The following is a 24778-nucleotide window of genomic DNA, read 5'->3' as shown; positions in this document are numbered from 1 at the left end:
TTCATTGCCTTTTGTTTGATTGGTTGATTTCTAAATTATCTGTATTCATTAATTTAGAATAAGTAATATACAAGATTGTGTAAAAGACTGACACATTTAAAGAAATCCTATGAAATGAAGATGCCTTCAAAAATTATGAAGCTCCAATTTTATAGGTATTCAAATAATCACTATATTGAGAAGAAGCACAACTAAAAAAAAAGAAAATCACAATTTGCTTTTGCATTTAAAAGCACATGCATTCTTTTAGGTACACTGCCATGCAGTTTTCTAAGGAAACTGGTTAGTAGTTTGTTCAAGACTTCTTGGAGAACTTGCTATAGTCCTTTTGTGTCTGCAGAAGTAAAATCCCAGACAGCCTTTATGATGTTTTTTCAGAAATGTGCTCTGTCACTTAACGATGTAACGCTGAATAAAAAAATAAATAAATAAGAAGTATGAGTATTTTCTAGAGCTAAACACCAAAATTGAGACCAACTTCAAATATAACACAAAAGAGCACATTATAATAGTTCACTGTATGAGTGCTTGTGTTTGTTTTTTGTTTTTTGTCTAGTTTGCCTATAAATTGCTTTAATAGTCTTAAACGATCACCAGTAGGTTTGAGTACTTTAAATGAAATTTAAATGAAATGAAATTATAAAAGCCAATTTATATGTATATTTCTAATGATTAATAAATTCAGTTTTGATTTTTTGTTTTTTACAATAGTTTGGCATTTAGGATTTTACTGTTGTACACTTCAGGTTCAAAACATATCTCATATTGTTACACTAACAACATCTAACGTGACTTGATGAAGGCTTTACTGCAGTATTAGGAAAGGGTATAGAGCTGAAAATGATTAAAAAAGCAAATTCAAACAGAAATAGAAACGTCTAATACTTCATACAATCATTTTAAATATTAGTCCATTATAACTCAAATGTTGAAATGAACAGAGGCTGAAATATGCATGTGTGAAACCTTTATATTATCGAGCATCAAGACTTGCTTTGCAATGGCCACCCCACACTAGCTTTCTTTCCCACCTTGGCCACCCCAGTAAACATGTTCTGGATCTTACACTGATTCCAGTACTGAAGAATGATGGTACCAAGTCCAAAATAACCAGATGTGTTTATAATACTATCATAATATCCAGAATGCATTAATTAGTACAATGTGAGTGAACAGAAAGACCAATAATTAATTTTGATAATATAATGATAATGAACAAGGTGATTAAAGTTTTACTTCAACTATATGATGAAGTAGAATTTGACTAGAATTTGACTAGATGAACTAGAATAACACAATGTCTTAAATTTTGTACCGTATAGAAGTTCTGACATTTGACAGAGTGACTTACATTTATCTCATGTTTAACAACTGAGCAGTTGAGGGTTAAGGTCCTTGCTCAAGGGTCCAGCAGTGGCAGCTTGGCAGTGTTGGGATTTGAACTCATGACCTTCTGATCAGAAGTCCAATGTCTGACTTTGCAACCTTGCTCTTAGCGAGAAAATTCTTCACATTATTCATATTGAAAAACAGTCCCAGTGTCTTAGCAACAGATTGAGAATCTTTGAAAAATGTTAAAAATCTGACTTCTTTTAATGACCTGAAGCATTTGAGTATAAACTGAAGATGTGAGACTTTGAAACCCATCTATCTCAATCTTTCTGTCTGACCTTGGTTTCTCTTCAAAACATGCTATGAATGTTGCTGGGGCACATAAAATGCCCAAGGCAAAATTCCATTAGCCCATAAATTCTGACAAGCTCTGGTTGTTTTGTTTGATTACAAAACACTGATCATTGAAAGGCAACTGTGAAAATAACTAGCAGCATTTCATTAGCATGTGGAAACATTTAATCAGCTGCATCTTATTAGCATGTAGTACAAGTTACACTTCATAATTTACAAAATACAGTGTCAAGTTCACAGCAAGTGTTTCACGGAAAAAAGCATTACAGAAAAAAAAGGAAAAAATTTGTGAAACTGAGGCAATTTCTTTCTTTCTTTTTCTTTTTTTTTTACTTTCCTGAAAGTAACAAATGAATGTATGAATTAACCAAGTGAATATAATCTGCAAATTGGGCATTTTACCTTGCCTTGATTTGATTTCTAGTAAAAATGTCAAAGATAATACTGCATTTTCTGCAGTCACTGATGTGTTAAAATTTACCCCAATATTTCAGCATTATAATTCATGTAACTCATTGTAATTCATGTAAAGCTTGTATTCATCTCAAAAAAGTTACTTTTTGCATTATATTACTCTGGCCAGGTGCAAATCCAAAAACATACACATTTAAGCATGAGTACATGCTCTCAAAAAATATATATTACAGACACTTTCTTGTCGTCTGATGAAAGTATGACCATGTGCTTCAGACAATGCCTGAGATCCACTTGAAACCTAATTCCATTCAAATTCCATTTTGAGGAACAATGAACATCTCTGGTATTGCATTGCATTACAATATTACTGAACTATCCAAAATGCCCCATTCCCATTTCATAATAGATCACAGTATGCGAACCTGGCAGTATGAAGGGCTCTTTGATGTTAAATTCATAAAGTTAATGAGCTAGCTGAAAGGATAAGTACGTGCACTTAAGTTTAGTCCTCAGATAGCTAGACAGAGTGCAGGATGAATTCAAAAGCAAGTGCACCCCAGTACTGTTTGGTTCCCTGTTTTCTTGCCCCTTCCCCCTTTGCCCATCTCTTTTTCTCCTCTTCTCTCCACTGGTGCCAGGAGAAACACCGCCTGTTGCCTAGCAACTGGCCTTTGGAAATTCCAAAAGAGCCCATGGAGAGCACAGACCATTCTTCGTGGCATGCATGTGGCCAATGTCCGTCTAAAAATCCATGAGACTGCGTCCTGTGACCAGGTTGTGCAGGTGAGCAGGTGTCTGTGAAAGAGAGCAAAAGACATTATTGTTCATATGAAATTAAATGAAATTGGATTTGATTAGATGGAAACATCTGCGAGAGACACAGCACAGCATTAAGTAAACAAAGCAATTAACAGCTGGTGTGTGTGTGTGTGTGTGTGTGTGTGTGTGTGTGTGTGTGTGTGTGTGTGAGAGAGAGAGAGAGAGAGAGAGAGAGAGAGAGAGAGAGAGAGAGAGAGAGAGCATGCATCATGAGTATAACTGAAAATTGATCTGACAAAAAATTTATCAAGATCCCAATGAGAAAAAGTGATTCTGCAAGACTTGGAGTTCTCAAACTTTTACCAGGAAACACTTTCAGAGGAAAATAAAAAAAACACTCACAGACATTTATGAGTAATTTTATGAACATAGACTTATTTAAATATTCCCAATATTAGGAATATTAAATATGTACCATCAAATCTGAGACATGCACTTTTTATTACAAATTTTTGTCTCCAGAACCCAAATAATTTCCATTGTGTTAAAAAGAGTCAAAACATCCTGTGTAATATTAACAGCTATTCTTATAGATTCATAAATGGTTATATTATAGATTTCAAGATAGCGCCAGTGAGGTCGGCTGCCATCACAACTACCCCGACCACACTTTGTTTATTTATTTATTTTGCACTTTCCCTTACTTTAATCTCCTTTTCATTTTCACCACAGCTATTACCAGATACGATAGAAACACACTTATTTCTTTTGGTTTACAATCCACTCACCTATCACCGTTTTTTTTCCCACAAGATCCATGCTGGCTGAGCGAGATCCTGAGGAGGAACAAAGGACAAGACCCGAAGCTGTGGCTCTGAGGGAAACAAGCTGGCATCAAGAACAGGCTGTGGGCTTGTGCACACCATGCTCCCCTGCCTAGCATCCTGCTAACCAATGTCCAGTTTCTGGAGAACAAGCATGACAACCTCAGGGTCAGGGTTAAATTCCAGAGGGACATTCGGAACTGCAACTGCATCTGCTTCACTAAGACATGGCTGAACCCAGGTGTACTGGACCACGCCATCCAGCTGGCCGAGTTCTTCTCGTTTTACTGCAAGGACAGAACAATGGAGTCTGGGAAGTCAAGCGGAGTTGGAGTGTGTCTGATGGTAAACAGCAGCTGGTATTTGAACAACAGTGGGAGCATTGTTCCTCTCACACGCTCTTGCATACCCAACCTGGAGCTCCTGACCATCAAATGTCGCCTATAACAAATACCTTCCTCAGGATTTTACCTCGGTCATAGTCAGTGCCATTTATATTTCACCTCAGGCAGACATGGACACTTCCTTATGTGAACTACATGATGCTCTCACTTAACACTAGACTCATCACCAGGATGCTGCGCTCATTGTGGCGGGGGATTTTAACAGTGACAATGATACAATCCAGAAAACCATCATCAGAAGGTTTCCCAAACAGGAGCCATGGGTGGATAAAACCATCCACGACTCTCTGAGATCTCACACCGCATCCTATAACAATGGGCTCACCACCGGGAACATGGCAGACTACAAGGCTACATCCAACAACATGCACAGAGCAGTGAAGGAGGCACAATGGCACTGTGGGAGAAACTAGAGTCACATTTTCAACAGGGTGGCTCTAGGAGCCTGTGGCAAGGACTGAGAATGATAATGGACTATGAAACACCATCCTCCAGAAAGGTGAATGCAGATGCTTCTCTGGCATTCTCTGGTGCTCGCTTCGAGGCTGCAGCTACCAGCAGTGTTGATGGTACTAGTGGCAGTATGCATGTGGAGAGTGTCAGAGTGGGAAACGCTTTCATTAGCTCAGAACACCACGTGAGGAAGGCTTTCAGGAGACTGAACACCAGGTAGGCAACAGGACCAGATGGCATATCAGGTCGGGTCCTTAGAGCCTGCATTGACCAGCTAGCACCGGTGTTAGCACAGAGATATTCAACCTCTCCCTGGCACAGTTGGTAATCCCCACATGCTTCAAACTGTCCATTATCATTCCTGTCCCAATGAAACCCCAGCCTGCCTACCTCAATCAACTAGTATCCCTGACTTCAGTTGTGATGAAATGCTTTGAAAGACTGACCAGAGACTTCATCACCTCTTCATTACCTGATACCATGGACATGTTACTGTACCAATCACTTTACAGAGAACGCCATCACAGACCTCCTACACACAGCCCTGAGACATAAGGAAGGGAAATAATGTTAAAATGCTGTTTGTTTACTACAGTTCAGCATTGTCAGTGGATTTCCTACTTCCTGACAGACAGACCACAAGCAGTACGAGCAGTATGAGTGGGCAGACATGTCTTACCCTCCCTCAACCTCAGCAACGGAGTCCCTCAGGGTTGTGTCTTGAGCCCTCTGTTGTACTCACTGTACACTTATGGCTGTGTGGCCACTACCAACTCTACCAGCATTGTCAAGTTTGCTGATGACACTATTGTGCTGGGCCTGATATCTGAAACAATGAGAAAGGCTATGTAGAGGCGATGAAAAGCCTGGAAAATTGGTGCCAGGAGAACAACCCCCTCCTGAATGTCAGCAAGACAAAGGAGTTGATAGTGGACTTCAGCACAAAGAAAGAGAGGAGCTGCCAACCCTTAAGATCAATGGGGCCCCAGTGTAGAGAGTGGACAGCTTTTGATACCTTGGTGTACACATCATGCAGGACCTGTCACATTAGCACCCTGGTGAAGACGGTCCATCAGCGTCTTTACCGTATTAGACTCTTAAGGGACTTTAACCTGCCCTCTAAGGTGCTAAGGAACTTTTACACCTACACCATTGAGAGCATCCTGACGGGAAGCATTACAGCCTGGTTTGGGAACAGCACAAAGCAGGTTAGGTGGGCTCTCCAGATGGTGGTGCGATTAGGTGAGTATACCATCCTTACTAAGCTCCTTGGCTTGCAGTCTATCTACAGCAAGCAGTGCTGGACCAAGGCCAGGAGGATAGTGAAGGACCTCAGCTATCTGAACAATCTACTCTTCTATCTGTTGTGGTCAGGGAATGTGCATGGTGCCCTGTGATGGACTGGGGTCCCATCCAGTGTGCATCCTACCTCACACCTAGTGTTCAAAGGAATAGGCTTTGGATCCACCATGACCCTGACCATGATCAAGTTGTTCCTGAAGATGAATGAATAATAAAACAATTGTAAAAGGTTAATCACTATTCGGCCAAAAGTTTGTGGACACCTGATCATCACACTAATATGTCCTTTTTGAAAATCCTATTCCAGATTTAGTCTTCCTTTGCTGTTATAATAAGCTCCACTCTTCTGGAAAAGCTTTCCATCAGATTTTAGAGCATGGTTGTAGGGGATTTGCACATTCAGCCACAAGAACATTAGTGAGTTCAGGCACAGTCAGCGTTTTAGTTCATCTGACACAAAGGTGTTTAGTGGGGTTCAGGTCAGGGCTCTGTGCAGGCAACTCAAGTTTTGCAAACCATGTGTTCTGGGTGTTGGTTTGTGCACAGGGGCACTGTCGTTCTGGAACAGAATTGGGGCTCTTGGTTCCAGTGAAGGGAAATTTTAATGCTACAGCATACAAAGACATTCTATAAAATTGTGTGCTTTCAATTTTGTGGCAACAGTTTGGTCCACAAACTATTGGTCAATTAGTCTATGTCACAGAGGGCTCCAGAAGCCCCACCCCACATCCTCATCATGCAGCCTGGTAATGGTATTTACTTGGCTAATCGGGAAAATGATGAAGCTCACCAATCACCTATCAGTGGAATAACAACCATACACAACAAGAATGTCAATGTCGCTTTATGTGCCCCCTTGGATGCAATGGATTTAGTGAGGTCATATGTCACAGACCTGTTAGAAACCTCCTACTTTAACCATCATGGCTTTAGGGCTTCAGAGGAATAAATAAGAATTGCCCATAGACCAAACAGTGAAGATTTAAAAATCATTTCGGCAGCAGGTTCCTACAGATTAACTCGAGAACACTAAAATGTTGTTCATTTTGTAACTCTGTGGAAACATTTCAAGATTCTATGTAGGACCTTAACAAAAGGACAAAAGGTGGTTTCATATAAGAGAGGGTTCCATTGAGAGGAACCCAAAGAACCCTTGAGAAATCTTTTTCCAGAAGCGTGTGAGATTTCATTCCATAAGGTAAGGAAGTTTGAATCTGATTGTCTATGAGGAAAAACATGTAAATCCTGATATTCATTCTGTAGATGCCAATCCATATATAAAATATGTGCAGTCAGGGTGCTTCTCCAAGCTGTGAAATCAGAATGCCATACACACTTTGGCCATAGGAGGACTGTAGGACTGCAAGACGTTTCTAGCAGTGCCTTCAGTGCTAATGTTTCACTTCTCTTTTTGCATCTTCTCGACCTCTTTTTCTGGTTCATTACCATCACCATACCATGCCATTTACTTCCAAATGCTCTTTCACCTGCTGTTTCTATCCCTCTCTATGTATCACATTATTTCCTCAACTCTACCTCCTGCCTATCACTGTTTTCATCCATACACCATAAATCTTACTGACAATGATCAGGCTTCCCGAGACTGCGAGTGTTGTAATGATGAGAATCACCCTTATTGGACCTAATGAGCCTTAATTAATTGAGATGATAACAATCCAGGTCCAATTTAATTTAGATTACAATGTTCACTCCTCTGATTCTACATTGTACTTTCATGTTCATGCCTAGTGCATTCCTCCTTTTGTTCCCTCTCTCCCTCTCTCTTTCTCGTGCTTCCTTTCTGACATAGACACTTTTCTTAGTTTAGATTTTCCGACGTTTCAGACATTTACTTTTTCTCTGCGAGGGTGTCAGAACAATCACTACACAACCTGCTCACCTCAACGTGATGAAAGCCATGTTGGAGTTTAGGGTACCCCCTGATGTCTGTCTATAGTATCTATTGATAGTGTCACTGTCACTCAAACGCTGTCCTCCTGTTGATGTTCCTCTACATGTTTTTCCTTGAATCTTCTCTTCATTTTACTTCTCTATTGCATTTCATTATATTCAGTGAGGTCCAGATGTGGTGCAGATAAACTGATGCAATGTGTGTGATGCCTTCACACCACTGGAGCTGATATGAATCAGAATAATATAGAGAGATATTTCAGTGGTTGTATTTGGTTTGTTTTGTTTTTCAGCTCTGCTAGATTGAACCAGAATCAAGTAGGATTGGTTCTTTTTGGATGGTTTTTTGGCAGAGCAGACTGATTTGAATTGGAATGGATTAGCCACAATACAACAACAAAAAAATGCAGCACTACGTTTCTAGATTATTTCTAATGATTTAAACCATTTAGGCATGATAGTAATGATCAGAACAGGTGTGCTTGGCTGAATCCCACTGCTTCTGGCAGCAATGTGAAAGTCTGACAAATGGAAATTGCACAAAGCTGGCTTTAATAACACATAGCAATGATGGCTTTAATAACTAAACCCAACACCTTCTGCTGCAGAGAGCTTCACACATGTAACAGACACAGCATGGATTCCTGCTTTAGTTTGGCTCCTTTAAACCATTTTGATTCAGTGGTAATGATCAGAACAGGTGTGCTAGGCTGAAAGTTTGGAAACTGTGAAAGTTTGGCCAATGCTGGCTTTAATAACAGAAATAACACAGTTAGACAAGTAGAAAGCTTCACACACACCTTAGAGCTGACAATCAACCAAATTCAAAACCAATTGTAAAATATGAATTACTTCTGTGGCTTTTTAATTACTGCAATGGCAAAGATTTATGACTTAATCAAGTAATTCGATTCGCTTTTAAATCTCTTCTTTTAATTCGGTTAAATAAGTCCTGCGATATTAATCTTTGCAATATCCGCAGCCCGTTATGAAGTATTAAAGGTGCAACAAAAGATCAATAAAACCTGTTCAATAGCAATTGATGGTGGCCTATGCGACCCTTCCAATATTGCTGACATTTGAGAAATACCCACCCGCATCTACTCTTCAATCAGAGGTCTTTGCATCTCAAGGGTCTGGAGATACTCATGACCTTTTTGACACGAGCACACAGTGTGCCAAATGAACAAATGCTAATTAAAGTGATGCAGTTAACACCCTAGTTGATTGGTAGCAGAGATCTGATCCATATCATGCTGCTACTTGATTTGCCAAGAAGTTCAGAGGCCATTGGATATGACACCCTGAGCTGGGGTTTGTTCAGCCTTCCGGACAGGGGGATATTATTGTTTACTTTCATTACATCTGTGCAGTGAGCCGATCTGACATGATAAGGCGGTCCATGACTTTTAATAAATATCCAATATATTCCACTGGGAGGTCTGGTGATCAGCATGAGAAGCAAGATGACAAGAAGACAAAGAAATGAAAGAGAGAGGAAATGTTGGACAAGCACGTGTGTGTCCACACAGACAGTCACCCGTGGCAGAGAAATAAGAGATAATAATCCATCAGCCAAGGAAGCATGGAGGAAAATTGGAAGAACAGTGATGTGAAGTGTGGGGGACATTGCGAAGAAGAGACTCGAAGACAGAGACGTGTTGCATCAGAGTTGTAGATATTATTAAACAGAAGCAGAGACCGCTCACTCTGGGGGATGTCGCTGACCGCAGAAAGAGAGGGAAAGAAGGAAAGGAAACTGAAAGGGAGGAGGGGTGTGGAAACTGATTATCCTGAAGCCGTGTCTTCACACGTGTATCATTAGAGCAAATTATATAGAGAGAAAGACAGATGCTGTTGCTGGCACGTGCTTATGTGGCGCAGCATAAAGCTGCTGTTTACATGCTGTCCGACTGCTGCAAGCTTCCTGGATCATGGATAAATCTCAAACACACACACACACACACACACACACACAGACACACACAGAGTTACACTCCAGTCATAAGCAGAGACAGTGGGAAGCTGGAAGGAATCTTAATGTGCACACAGATGTTCACTAAGGTTGACACAACAGATAAAGGCATGCACTCCAAAAGGATATTGGACGATTTCCAGGGAATTAAAGTGGCTGGAAAAAGAGAGAGGGAATGTGTGGAAGTGGAGGAGGGGGGAAATATAGTAGAGGAAATCAGAAGCTGAGTGTACAGGGAACTGGGAATTAGTAGCAGAGGCGCAGAAATGGCATTCTTCCTCCTATGCAGTGCGTACTTGTGCATGTTCTCACTCAGCATTTTGCCACAACTGAACTTCTCAGTTCTTCCAGTTGCTCTTTCTGCTTCTCTGCCGTCATCCTTAACTGACACACAACCTCTCTCCTTACCTCCTGTTATACCTCCTCTGACAGTTCTATAGATGATTTACCATCTGATATACACTCACGCTTCTCCATCTCTGCCTCTTCCCCACTCTCTCCATCGCTCGGTCTCTCCTCTCCTCTCCTCTCCCCTCCTCCTCCTTTCTCTCTCTCTCTGTCTTTCAGGCTCTCTTACTCATTCTCTCACACCACCTGTTAGTGCAGACCTGTAAGCTTTGGAATCCACTTGTTTATGAGGGACTCATTTACGCACGCAATCAGAGGTAAGTGAAGGAATTCCTCTAATCAGTCCTTTCTCTGAAAACTTCCTGGGCTTGTCTTTGTATAAAGTGCATGTTTTCATTCGTTCCATCTCCTCGCTTTTTTATGTCTTCCTCTCTGTATTTATGATTATTTTTGTCATTACAGACATCTGAAATATTAACCCCTTGTTAACTGGATTGTTTAGGTTTGTTCCAATAGAGTTCTCTCTCTTCATATATATATATATATATATATATATATATATATATATATATATATATATATATATATATATATATATGAAGAGAGAGCTGTCTCCTCCTCCCTATAGTGTACAAGCGTTAAGTATTAATGTCCAAATGTGTGCATTGTGTTAACCTTTTCTCTCTTCCTGACTCCCTGTTTCATCCTTCTTTTTACAACCCTGTTTCTGTCTATTTCTCTTAACCCTTTAAACTCAGGTTCATATTCAGTTATTCACATTACCCACATTTATTTCAGTATTATTCAGTAACTACAGTGAAAGAGTAGTTTAAGAGAGACTATATGAAAGAGTAAAGAATGTTACACCAGGGTAGTGGTGTAACATTGTGGTGTAACAAAGGGTAAAAGCTTGGTGTTAGGTGAGAACTCTTCATATTGAGTAGTGAATGTATTTTTATGATTCTTCTACTTGGCTAATCCAAGCCTGTGCTGCAATCTGTAGCTTCCGCAGAAATGAGTTTCTGCTGCACTTTACTGCTTCTTTCTCCCTCTTGCTCTCCTTTTCTCTCCCTGTTGCTGGCTTTCTGCTTTTCATCAGAGCCAAGTGAGCCATTCTCAAAAAAAAGAGGGTGACAGTAAGAAAGATGACAGAGGCTGTGCATGTGTGCCATTGGGGGATTGTGTGGTGTGTAAATAAGAGTGTTAGAAAGAATGAAAAAGAGAAGTGATAGATTTTAAAGCGGTTTGCCAATATATCAATTGAATCTCAAAACACCAGCAGATATGACTTGGAGAAACAATATTATAGACACATTGTGGGGATAAGTAGAGAGGATAGGTGTGAAGATACCTCAAGTATAGGAATGGATGATGTACTCGCAGGATCACTGATCCAAATGGGATGAACTTGGTACGGATATTTCAACATACTGTAGATGATTACTCCAGAAGTGGCTAAAAAGCTGACTCCATTGGATATCTAACCATTTCTGGGCCACTCATTATCCATCTTAAATGGTTCAAATTCCAACAGGATCTTTATCCACATTGAAATGTATTGGAAAGCAGGACTGACTCGAACCAGATGTGATCGGTCTTGGCACAGAACAACTCCAAACGATCTCGGAAGTCATGTTAAAATAAATCGGGCTGAACCCGATCACTAGATGAAATGAAAATGACTGAGTCATTTCATGTCCCAGGGATTCCACTGCAGTGTCAGTGCATTTCAGGATGATGTATTTGCTAGTAATCAAGGCTAGGATGGATGTGATTCGCAGTTTTGGCAAGCTTAGACATGCTGCTCAAACCACACAGGCATTCGGCATGCTTCCTAATAAAGCTAGATTCCCCTGCACTGCCAACAACCATAATGAACACTGCTGACCACCTACTGTCATTACCATGCACGCACACACACAAACACACACACACACACACACACACACACACACACACACACACTCCATTCCTCCATCTCCCTCACTCTCATGCTCAGCGATTCCCCTCCAATGTCCTATTTCAGCTCTTGCTGTGATCCACTCTCAGCTACACTGACACTCATTCAATTAGCCCCCCACACACAGACACACACTGAGACACACACACAGACACACACTGACTTGACAGAGCTAGTAGCTAGAGAGCAGTGGAGCTGACAGCAACAAGCCTAAACAGCAGAAGGGTTACTGCAGTCAGTTCACACACACTAGCACACTAGGTTGCAGTGTGTGTGGGTTCAGTCCTTTTATGACAGTGCAGGACTTACACAGTCAGTCAGTGATGATAGGGCAGTTGTTGATTATTAAAGTGAAACTATAGTACAGTGCCCTCCACTAATATTGGCACCCTTCGTAATCATTTACGGTTGTGAAAAATTGTCTTTATTGTTCAAAAAATTCACAAAAACACACTGCAAACAATTGCAAACAAAACTAAGGTTTATAAAAAAAATCTTTGTTGAATATAGGTGTGCAACTATTATTGGCACCCTTTTAGTCAACACTTTGTGCTATGTCCATTTGCCAAGATAACAGCTCTGAGTCTTCTCCTATAATGCCTGATGAGGTTGGAGAATACATGGCAAGGGATCTGAGACCATTCCTCAAAACAGAATCTCTCCAGATCATTCAAATTTTGAGTTACATTCTGATGGACTCTTTCGTGGATTTTTCAGTAAACCATTATTGTGTTGATTTTGATGTATGTTTTGGATCATTGTCCTACTGGAAGATCCAACCACGACCCATTTTAAGCTTTCTGGCAGAGGCAGTCCGGTTTTCATTTAATATCTGTTGATATTTGATTGAGTCCATGATGTCATGTATGTTAACAAATTGTCCAGGTCCTCTGGCAGAAAAACAGTCCCAAAACATTAAAGAGCCACCACCATATTTAACCGTGGGCATAAGGTACTTTTCCACATGGCTACCTCTCTGTGTGCGCCAAAACCACCTCTGGTGTTTATTGCCAGAAAGCTCTATTGGTTTCATCTGACCATAGAACCCGGTCCCATTTGAAATTGCAGTAGTCTCTGGCAAACTGAAGGCGCTTGAGTGTTTGGATGAGAGTAGAGGCTTTTTTCTTAAAACCCTACCATACAACTTGTGGTGATGTAGGTGATTAAAATTGTAGTTTTGGAGATTTCTGACTATAAGACACAATTAACTTCTGCAATTCTCCAGCTGTGATCCTTGGATTTTTTTTGGCCACTTGAACCATCCTCTTCACAGTGTGTTGAGACAATATAGACACACGTCCAATTCTAGGATGATTCATAACATTTACAGTTGACTGGAACTACTTAATTATTGTCCTGATGGTGCAAATGGGCATTTTCAATGCTTATGCTGTTTTCTTATAGCCACTTCCCATTCTGTGAAGCTCAACAACCTTTTGCCGCGCATCACAGCTATATTCTTTGGTCTTACCGATTGTTATGAATGACTAAGGAAATTTGGCCTATGTGTTACCTCATATTTATACCCCTGTGAAGCAGGAAGTCATGGTTGAACTATTTCCTGTTCCTAGTCACGTAGGTGTACTTAAAAAATGTAAAATATCAATAGGAATATGCTTCAAATATATATTTTTCTCATGTGAATTCATAGGGGTGTTAATAATTATTGCACACTTATATTTAACAAAGATATATTTTTTGATAAACCTGTGTTGTGTTTGCAATTGTTTGATATCCATGAGAGCAGAGTATTGTTGTGACTTTTTTTTTAACAAAAGATCAAAAGATTAAACAATAAAGGCAATTTTTCATCACCTTCTTTGCTCATATTTACCAAGAGTGCCAATATTAGTGGAGTGTAATTATTGTACCTGCTAATAATGCAAATTCCAGCACCACTCCTTCTACTGTGTGCACTCTTAGAAACAGAAGCTGTTCAAAAGTACTTTGGATGGTTAAGAGATCTAACTTTCTCAAACCACTGTACTAGGAGACTGTTCTGAAAGGTAAACCCCGTGTTCTATAGTACCTCCTTTTCTAAGAGTGTCATATCTATCATGTATTTACTGTATGCAAGGGCTTTGATTTGTGTATATAAGCAAAGAATACAACACGACAGGGCTTTAAAATAATCCACAGCATTACCACCCCGGAGTGGTGGTAATTATTATTTTTTACATTCCTCATGATTATCATTTATACAGTAGTTACATTTAATATTATGTTATATCTTAATTCCTGTTATTGCTTACGTTATAGCAATGATAAACAGTCATCCCCTTTCCAGCCTTCCCGTAAAGGAAAACTTACTGGCTGTTACTTAGTGCTAATACTGGACACTCCTTCCATAAACACTAAATATACATCTCCTAAAACAAAAAGCTGCACCATGCCAATAATTATATGTTTTTCTTTGTTAAATAATAACCTTTGTTTTTAATCTGTGACTTGTGAATGTTTCGTGGTTGTGATTTAAAGGTGCGGTTTGCAGTGTTTACAGGTTTACATCTAGATCATTTTTATTTATTTATTTTTTTTAAGATCACAGAATTACCTTACAGAAAATGTGTTTCATAATATTCCCATGTAATGGATCTGGCTAGTTTCATTAATTCAGGCTTCTGTTATATTTCTATGGCTTAGAAATGATCTTTACCCCCTAACCAGAACAGAGCTGATCAGCTCTGCAATTTCTCCTTAAAATGCTAGTCATGAGGTAAACATAGTTTTAATAGAGGTTGTATAAAAACAGAGGGGTGGTTAAGGGGAAGCGGAAGGCATGTCAATATTTTCACTGCAGTTGTTCATTTGCCTTCAGGCAGAACAATGCTGTAGAAATGACAAACAGCCCCTTTAACATGAAATGATTTAATTCTTAATTCATGAAAATCCCAGTTTTCATAAAGCAATATTCATAGCAATTGAGTTTGCTTTGTATTCTAGCCCGAGTCTCTTTACAAATCATCATACTGTCAGTCAAGATCAATACATCAGCACAGAAATACATTATAAAATGACAGCTACATTTCCAAAAACACATTAAAAATTATTATGGACAAGAATTCGCATTTTTGTTCCATTCCATTACAATCCATTACTGTGAAAAAAACAACAACAACTCACTGACAATTAAAACATATTTAGTGTGTTGTGAAAGATTACTTACATTACTTAAACAATATTGGGTAGTTGTCTAGAGGTGAGGAGGACATTTGATACTAGACATGTAACAGCATAATAATCCTGTGCTAATCGCTAATTTTGTTAGCATGTGCGTGTCATGATCCCATTAGCCATGCTCGTACAAAACCCCTGTATTAACCCTGCTTGCTATAATGATGAGCTGTATGTCACAGCCACCAGATGTGACACCTGTCAAAATGAGGACGCTAAATTGATGGACAGGACAGTGTGTGTGTGTGTGTGTGTGTGTGTGTGTGTGTGTGTGTGTGTGTGCACCTAAGGCTAGTTGGGACTATTCTGCTCACAGTGGCTCAACTATAGCTGAGGTTGTGAGGTAAAATCCAGTGTTAATCATTGATTACAGTATAAACTAGAATAACTCCTGTGGTTGCTTGTTTGAAAGCAGTATTTTCTATGCTAGTCATGCTGGTAAGCTGTTTTTCTTTTCCATCTCCTCTCCTCTGTCATTCTGCCTGTAGATCGAACCTTTCCAGGAAGACTGTGATTGTGACAGTTAATAAAATAAAGGCTTAAGTTCTATGCTGTTTTTTCCCTTCCTCAATAAATTAGGACCTTAATAGCCAGATAAATCCCCCAGTGAACCTCAGGTTTTCCCTTTGTGTGTCTTGCTAGAAATAAGATATGTTGGCAACAGGATAAAGTCTAAATCTTTCTCTCTCGTTCTCTCACTTTCTGTCTCTAAGAATACTTTTCCACTCGATACCCATGCCTTATTGTTCCCTTTTTCTGGCTCGCTAACTCCCATAAGCAATAGCTCACAATATGTTCAGAACTGATCCATTTTCTCTGGTTGCACTGAAGGTACAAAACAAAAAGATTAGCCTGAGCAGGCAGACCTTAATTACTGAGATACTAGCCACCTGCTTTAGTGTGCAGCTCACGTGCAGGTTTGTAGAGCAGGTTGAAGGTTTTCAACTGAAATGCGAGTTATGGCAATAAGGTGCTGGCTCGCAGTGGCATTTTGGACAAGGCAGGTCAAACATCTAATTTTTTTTTCCCTTATGACTTGAAGACGGCACATAATAATACACAACTGGACTCGATAAAAAAAGGGTCTGTATTATACCAAAAGTGATTTTTGGACAAGGAAAATTATTTTCACAAACTCACAAATGGAACTTAGAAGCTGAAGCTTAGAATTCATATCTGAATATGAATTTTGTATATTTGAATTATGTCACATTAAAAAACTTTTGTTTCTGTGGTATATTTAATAAACAGCGCCCTCCACTAATATTGGCACCGTTGGTAAATATGAGCAAAGAAGGCTGTGAAAAATTGTCTTTATTTTTAAATCTTTTGACCATTTGTTAAAATTTTTTTCACAAATATACTCTCATGGATATCAAACAATTGCAAACAAAACACAAAAAACTTTGTTAAATATATGTGTGCAACAATTATTGGCACCCCTATGAATTCATATGAGAAAAATTGATTTGATATATATTCCCATTGCTATTTAAAAAAGGTTTAGTACACCTGGGTGACTAGGAAATTGTTCAACTATGACTTCCTGTTTCACTGGAGTATAACTTTGAAAGGTCATAGGCCAAATTCCTTTAGTCATTCATAATAATGGGTAAGACCAAGGAATATAGCTGTGATGCGCGGCAAAAGGTTGTTGAGCTTCACACAATGGGAAGTGGCTATAAGAAAACAGCACAAGCATTGAAAATGCCCATTTCCACCATCAAGGTAATAATTAAGTAGTTCCAGTCAACTGTAAATGTTATGAATCAGCCTGGAATTGGACGTGTGTCTATATTGTATCAACGCACTTTTAAGAGGATCGTTCGAGTGGCCAAAAAATCTCCAAGGATCACAGTTGGAGAATTGCAGAAGATAGTCAGAAAGTCTCCAAAACTACAATCTGAAGTCACCTACATCACCACAAGTTGTTTGGAAGGGTTTCAAGAAAAAAGCCTCTACTCTCTTCCAAAAACAAACCCAAGCATCTTCAGTTTGCCAGACACTACTGGAACCTCAAATGGGATTGGGTTCGATGGTCAGATGAAACCAAAATTTAGCTTTTTGGGAATAAACCCCAGAGATGGTTTTGGTGCACACAGAGAAGTAGCCATATGGAAAAGTACCTCATGCTCATGGTTAAATATGGTGGAGGCTCTTTAATGTTTTGGGCCTGTTTTTCTGTCAGAGGACCTGGATATTTTGTTAGGATACATGGCATCATGGACTCAATCAAATATCAACAGATATTAAATGAAAACCTGACTGCCTCTGCCAGAAAGCTTAAAATGGGCCGTGGTTGGATCTTCCAGCAGGATAGTGATCCAAAACATACATCAAAATCAACACAAAAATGGTTTACTGACCACAAAATCAAGGTCCTGCCATGGCCATCCCAGTCCCCTGACTTGAAACCTATAGAAAACCTGTGGGGTGAACTGAAGAGAGATTCTGTATGGAGGAATGGTCTCAGATCCCATTGCCATGTATTCTCCAACCTCATCAACCTCATCCATTATAGGAGTAGACTCAGAGCTGTTATCTTGGCAAAGGGAGGTAGCACAAAGTATGGGCTAAAAGGATGCCAATAATTGTTGCACACCTATAATTAACAAAGATATAGTTTTTGGATGAATGTGTGTTGCAATTGTTTGATATCCCTGAGATATAAATATAATATAAATATATATATAAATTGAGCCGAAGGAAAAACATCTGGGATTTCCAGAGAAAAGTAGACAGAGTGGTCCAATTCAGCATTAAGCCTGCCACAGTCGTCTGCCGTGCTTACTCCCAATAACTTTTAAGTGAAGAGAATATGGTTAAATGAAATAAAAAAGAAAGAAATGTAAAATAATATAAAACCTTTAAGTATGTTATATTCTATGGAAATAGCTAAATTCCTATTAAGGAGATAACTTTGATTTTTAGTTAACTAAAGACGGCCAGGAAGATAAAGTTAGCAATGCTTAACTAGGTAGAACATTAACGAAATAGTTATGCTGGGCATATACTAAGCATGACGTGTTTAACATCACTGTAGAAACCTAGCTATTTGAGTAGAACATAAACATTTTATTTGCATAACTACTCTGAAAGTGTTTTATGGCATAATTAGTAAGGTATTAAAAGCAGCAACAGTAGTAGTAGTAGTAACACTAGCAGTAGTAACAGTAGCAGTAGTAGTAGTAGCAGTAGTAGTAGTAATATTAACAGCAGCAGCAGCAGCAGCAGTAGTAGTAGTAGTAGTAGTAGTAATAGCAGTAGTAGTAGTAATATTAACATCAGCAGCAGTAGTAGTAGTAGTAGTGGTAGCAGTAGTAGTAATAATAGTACTATTAGTATTAGGATTAAATGAATTAAAATTGAATATGAGAAGTATATGCAGCCTTATCTATCATTATTTTCTGTCTGTCTTATCCAATCAGCTCTATGACGGTGCGTAAAGGAAAGAAACTCACCATCTCCATCCAGGAACACATGGCCATAGACGTCTGCCCGGGCCCGATCCGACCAATCAGACAGATCTCCGCGTACTTCCCCCGTCTCTCACCAACCGGCGAGCCTATCTCCCCACACCCTACTGCCTCTTCAGTGGCCCTTAGCCCTGGTCTCGGGGCTTCTGGAGTGGGGAGCAGCACACTCCTCTCCCCACTGCAGGCCGGGGCCAGGGGAGGTGGTGGAACATTATCATTGTCCAGTAGTGTGGACACATCAGTCGACATTAACAGCTCTGACAGTGATGACTGTAGTAAGCTCTCATGCCATCCATTACTTCTATTTCTAATTATCTTATACACTTAAGCTCTATACATGGAAATGATGCTATCACATTAGGCAGAGCTTAAAGTGGTATATGTACAAAAATTGTATATGTACAATCTTATTGTAAGAGGATTGTTTGTGAGAAGAAAGTATGAAATGCTGTAATGCAATGAGGTCAAAGAATGACCACAGTGGGATGGTTTAGTGGATTATGTCCTCTAAAATATGCTGAGATGCCTAGGGCAAAACCACCATGTTTCAGGCCTCACATCCTTTAAAAAAGGATGTAAAAAGTCAATCCAATGTGGCTGAAAAATCGTTAATGTTGCAGGAGCATTACTGCATTCTGTTATGTTTCATGGGAGGTTGCGGTCTATGAGTCATAATCATAGAAACCAGATACATACATAACTGCATTTTATGTAGGCGCAGGTGTGATGCTACTGGGTTGTACTGAGTATTTCCCACACATTTGTTACACACATTCAGCAAGGTCCAGCATAATCGTATTACATAAATACAGTGTGTAATGGTGCATTTTAATTGGCACTTTAGTTGCATGAATATTGTGTGCATTCCGTTTTCACTATATGTATATTGATATGATCCCCAGTGTTTCTTAATTACATTTCAGCTATAAGCAATATACTCCCACATGTAGTAAACATTTAAATTGGGTTATGTTTGGAAACAGAAGTGATACCTTTGCCTGTTATGGCCTTGGTATGTATTATAATAAGAATGGATGTTTTAGTCCAGAGGTGCTTTAAGGTGATTGTTGTAGCTTGACAAATTGCACTGTGAATAGTTTAATCCATCTGTGTGTATGCTAATATGATCATTTTTCCATTATGTATAGCGGCTCTCGGGACATTAGAATTCGAACTGAGGTATGAGAGAGCAACCAGCTCGCTTCACTGCACCATCCTCAGAGCCAAGGTTTGCACTTTTTTCTGCTGTTTATTTTTTTAAAAGATTAAGCTACTGTACAGTATAAGAGATGTCCTACGGAAGTAATAATCATCCAGAACTCCAGTAGTTCAGAGACAATATCTCTCTCTATCGCCTCCACTAGGGTTTGAAGCCTATGGATTTCAACGGCCTGGCAGATCCATATGTTAAGATTCATCTCCTGCCTGGAGCGAGTAAGGTGGGTCAATTTAAAGCACAGTACAGGCACGGAATCATCACATGCATTATTCATAACTTCCTTATGTATATTTTCTCCATACATGTCAAACAATTAGTACAAAACTTTGTGTACCCTTTACACAAAACTAAGTAAGCAGAAATACAGATATTCTTTCCAATAGTGAATGTTATTATTAAAATTATTAATGCTTTTTGGGTTTTCATTTAAATATTTGGTAATATCTTGTATGGCCACCATTTTGTCTGAATGTTTTTTTTTTTTAATTATCATTTTATTTATTATTATCTTGGAATTTTTGGATTGTTGACCTGTTGCAGACTACAGCCACATACAATTTAGAACATTTTGGAACTTTATTTTTTTATATAGAACATGTCAAATTAAGGTTAATTTTCTTGGTAACACTTTAAAAATTACAGTACATGAATAATCATGCACTAAGACCTGAATGAATACTTACTTAAATATGAACTAATGATGAGTTAAGGCATGTACTAATCACAAACTAATGAAGAGCTAACCTTAAGTACGACGTATATTTACACATATACTGTACATTGTTCCTCCTTATAGAACGTAGGAAGACACACTAATAATATAAAACAAAAATTTAATCTCAACCAGAGGATCATTGTAAATTATGAAAGTAATCCAGCGTCATCCAAAGACGTTTGTGTACACAGCTGCATAAGGCAAATTACATAAACAATTTGAAATTATGCTTGGTTAATTCATATTCATTCTTATAGAGCATGCTTGATTTAGTTTCACCCTACAATTAATACATTAACTAACAAACATGTACTACCTCTGGCAAAAATTATGGAATCACCACACTTAGAGGATGATCATTTTACTTTTTTTTTTTTTTTTTTTACTTTGTAGCAAATAAATAAACCACAGATATGACACAAAACTATTTTTGTTTAATAGCTGAGTATTCTGGCTAGGTGAAACATGCCTCAAACTAATTTCATTAAATAATTTTAATTAATGGCATATTTTTCAAGTATAGGAAAGAAATGATGGAATCAATGGTGAGGAACAAATTATGGAATCATCAACAAAAAAAATTCATAATTAGTACTTACTCCTCCTCAGGCTTTTATGGTGAACTGAATTCTTTGAGGCATGGACTTCACTAATGAAAAACAATATTCTCCATCAAGCTGGTTCCAACTTTCTCGAATAGCGGTTGACAGATCAACTTTGTAGGACGGAGCCTTGTCATGGACCAATTTTTAAAAAAAATTTAAATTAAATTTTAAAAATCAGACTGAGATCCAGACTGTTTGCTGGCCAGGTCACTGAGTTGATTCTCCTTTCGGAAGAAAAGCTTTAATGCTCTTTGCTCTGTGGCAAGATGAATTATCATCCTGAAAAATGACTTCATCACCACCAAACTTATTTTCTATCAATGCAATGAGAAAAGTGTCCAGAGTTTAAACATACACCTGTGCATTGACTGTTGAGGTCTCCCCTGGTCCGTTACCTGACATGCAACCTCATATCATAAATGAGTGGGGAAATTTGATTGTTTTCTTCAGGCAGTCAACTTTATGTTTCATTAGAACGACACCAAACAAAAGTTCCAGCATCATCTCCTTGGCATGAATGCAGATTCATGATTCATCAATGGATATCACTTTCATCCAATCATCCACACTCCATGGCTGCTTCTCTTTAGCCCACTGTAACCTTATTTTCCTTTTATAACCTTCCCATTTTGGTTATACTTGCACCAAATATTACACACAGCTGACTGGAAACAACCAACATCTTTTGCCACACTCCGTATCAGATTTTCTTCTGGAAGGAGTTGTATAATCCTTTCCATTGTTTCACCAGACAATGCTCTTGTTGGGGCCATGTTTCCTTTCAAAAAGTCCAAGGTTAAGGTCTGTATGCACTCTTTTTTAAACTGCAGCCTAATTTGAATTTTTAGACTTGTTCTGGTATTTGTTTTAGAAATGCAAATTACAAAGTGATTCCCTAATGTTTTCCTCTACTTGATCTGGGGGAAAAAATGGCATTAATTAAACAAATTTCATTGAACTTGTTTGAGGTATGTTTCATGAAGCCAGAATGTTCAGCCTATTAAACAAAAATTGTTTTGTGTCATATCTTTGATTTGTTTATTTGCTACGAAGTACAAAAACCTGGGTGAACGTTCTCGAAATGTGGTGATTAAATAATTTTTGCCAGGGGTTGTATTATTGTACTTAAGGTGATCGTTACTCAAGCATGAATTCATAAGACTCACATCAAGTAAAGGTTAGCTTTTCATTAGTTTGTGATTAAGTACATGCCGTAACTCATCATTACTTCATATTTACTTAATACAGGTATCAGTGCCTGATTATTCATGTACAGTTATTGTAAAGTGCTACAATGTTCTTTTTATCCATTCACGTGTCTTTTGTGCTTGATTGTATTTTAAGTCATTGCATTTGAATTACTAAATTAGCCCCTTCACTGTCTCTCATCAGGCTAATAAGTTGAAAACCAAAACTGTACGGAATTCCTTAAATCCAGTCTGGAATGAGACTCTAACATACATTGGAATCACGGAAGAAGACATGCACAGAAAGACCCTGAGGTAGTGTGTGTGTGTGTGTGTGTGTGTGTGTGTGTGTGTGTGTGTGTGTGTGTGTGTGTGAGGGGAATGTAGGTGTGTGGGGGTTTGTGAATTGAGCAGCCTATAGAAGTCAATTCTAAAAATCCTTTTCTGTCTTTTCTGCCATGAATACATGTATGCCAGTCGCCCACACAACCTTCCCTGGGTACATCTCTGTGGCAGCAATATTTCAGCCTTTTCTCGGAGAATGCTGTGCACTTCTCAGTGTTTTGGGTAGATGTCTGTGTTTGTGCGCGTGTCTGCCACTTAAATCTCAGAAGGAACTGTTTTTCTGAAGTTGTCTGTTTGTGACAGTGCATACATCCTTAATGCACATATGGGTGGCTGTGGCTCAGGTGGTAGAGCGGGTTGTCCACTAATCGTAGGGTTGGTGGTTCGATTCCCGGCCCACACGACTCCACATGCCGAAGTGTCCTTGGGCAAGACACTGAATCCCAAGTGCTCCCGATGTGAGTGTGTGAATGGGTGAATGTAAAGTGCTTTGGAACTGCTAAGGTTAAAAAAGCATTATATAAGTGCAGACCATAGTGCGTTTAAACGTATTTAAACTATCAAATAAATACAAGGGATACAAATACACACATCTGTAATAGCATAGCAAATACACTGTACAGATGATGTGAGGATGGTTTTTATATATATAAAGAGTCCTGCACAGTCCAAAAGAGTGAGGCAGTAAGTATGCTCTATTACTGAGCTGGCATTGCCTGCTGTGCTGAATCTTCTGATCCTCAGATTTAGAGGCATAAATACAGATGTGAATAGCCTATTGCTTGGCAGGGCCACAAAGTAAGTATGGATACTCATTTAAAATGCAGGCTTAAATTCTCTTCTCTTACTGAAAGCTTGTTCTTGCTAATTGAAATTGTTTTGCTGTAATTGTAAAAAGTAAAAGACTCAGGCTCCTGAATGGAGCAACACTTAAGGATTGTGGATGGCCATGCTCTCTGGGTGGGAGGTATGGTATACTCTCTCTCTCCTCTATCAATTACAGTGACACTAACCAATCATGAGAATCTGTCAGCTCATGTATGTGTAAGAGGGCAGATAGCTATTTTCTTCTGAGTGTGACACATTGCCCGGCGAATCAGCATTAGCAGCAGTTCAAAAAGAACTATCTGGCTTTATGTCTCACATGTGAGGTAGCACGTAATAGCCTTCACCTTCTCCAGTTGATAGCTGTCAGTAGCTATGATAGGGGAGAGCTGGCTGGTGGGTGGGAATATCCAGTGACAAAATTGGGGGGATAATGGGGGGTTTAATATAAAAGATCACAAATATGCAGGTCTGAGCATGTAAAGGAATAGGTGAATATTCCATGAGACATGACTAGGACTGAATACGCTAGACAGTATCCCTCTCCCAATATTTCCAGTGCCTATAATAGTATGTAGGTTTATTTGTAGGAGTAGGTCTATTACAATTGATAAAAAAAAGGTATACCTTATATAAAAAATAATACCTTATATAGAGCATAGCAGCAGGTGATTATTATATGTTGATACTTTCTAACAAAAAAACATTCTCTATTATCAATAACACAATTTCTCACATACGTTCTTCCAAGTTTTTCTTTCTAGCTGCCACTTTGTGCCAACGGCAAAAATATTCCCCCCTTCATTTACGATATACACTCCTCCCTCGCCACTCATCATAGTCTCTGCCCGGCTTAAGAGAAAGAAGCAGTTCCATTGTTGTTTTCTATGCCCTCTGGCAAAGTGCACTCTGAGTAACATTAGTGCTTGATTTACAATGACAATGATACAAAAATGATCCATGTTTAAAAAAACATTTCATTAAGACGTCTCACAAGCTCTTTTGCATTTTTTTATTTTTTTTGCCTGATTGTGGAATTTTATCTCAACGTCAATTTCACATGCATCTCACACATCTCTTGCTATAATTTAAGCTGATGCATAGTCAGCGTGTCCGCCCCTTTCACCCACTCTTTTAGACAGCCCTGCCTCTCACAGATATAGCACATAACCCAGCAGGATAAGCTACTTGCT

At 38.9% G+C, this 24778-nt stretch overlaps 1 protein-coding gene across 3 annotated transcripts in view; it reads left to right on the top strand.

Moving 5' to 3' along the window:
* Window positions 1–2822: 2822 nt before the first annotated feature.
* Window positions 2823–24778, top strand: part of doc2a (double C2-like domains, alpha) — a 46431-nt gene continuing 24475 nt past the window's right edge. For 2 of the 3 annotated variants that reach the window (XM_053675342.1, XM_017484342.3), the window contains exons 1-6: window positions 2823–2886; window positions 3676–10396; window positions 18642–18964; window positions 19838–19917; window positions 20054–20128; window positions 22621–22730. In XM_053675342.1, coding sequence (XP_053531317.1) covers window positions 18646–18964; window positions 19838–19917; window positions 20054–20128; window positions 22621–22730 — 584 coding nt within the window. In that variant the 5' untranslated portion in view covers window positions 2823–2886; window positions 3676–10396; window positions 18642–18645. Of the gene's footprint in view, window positions 2887–3523; window positions 10397–18641; window positions 18965–19837; window positions 19918–20053; window positions 20129–22620; window positions 22731–24778 lie in introns of those variants that run through there. The other variant, XM_017484325.3, reaches the window with a different exon arrangement.

The sequence above is a fragment of the Ictalurus punctatus genome, chromosome 2 (genome assembly GCF_001660625.3).
Source record: "Ictalurus punctatus breed USDA103 chromosome 2, Coco_2.0, whole genome shotgun sequence".
Lineage (NCBI taxonomy): Eukaryota > Metazoa > Chordata > Actinopteri > Siluriformes > Ictaluridae > Ictalurus > Ictalurus punctatus.
Note: the sequence above shows the minus strand (reverse complement) of the source record. Positions and strands in the feature narration are given on the sequence as shown.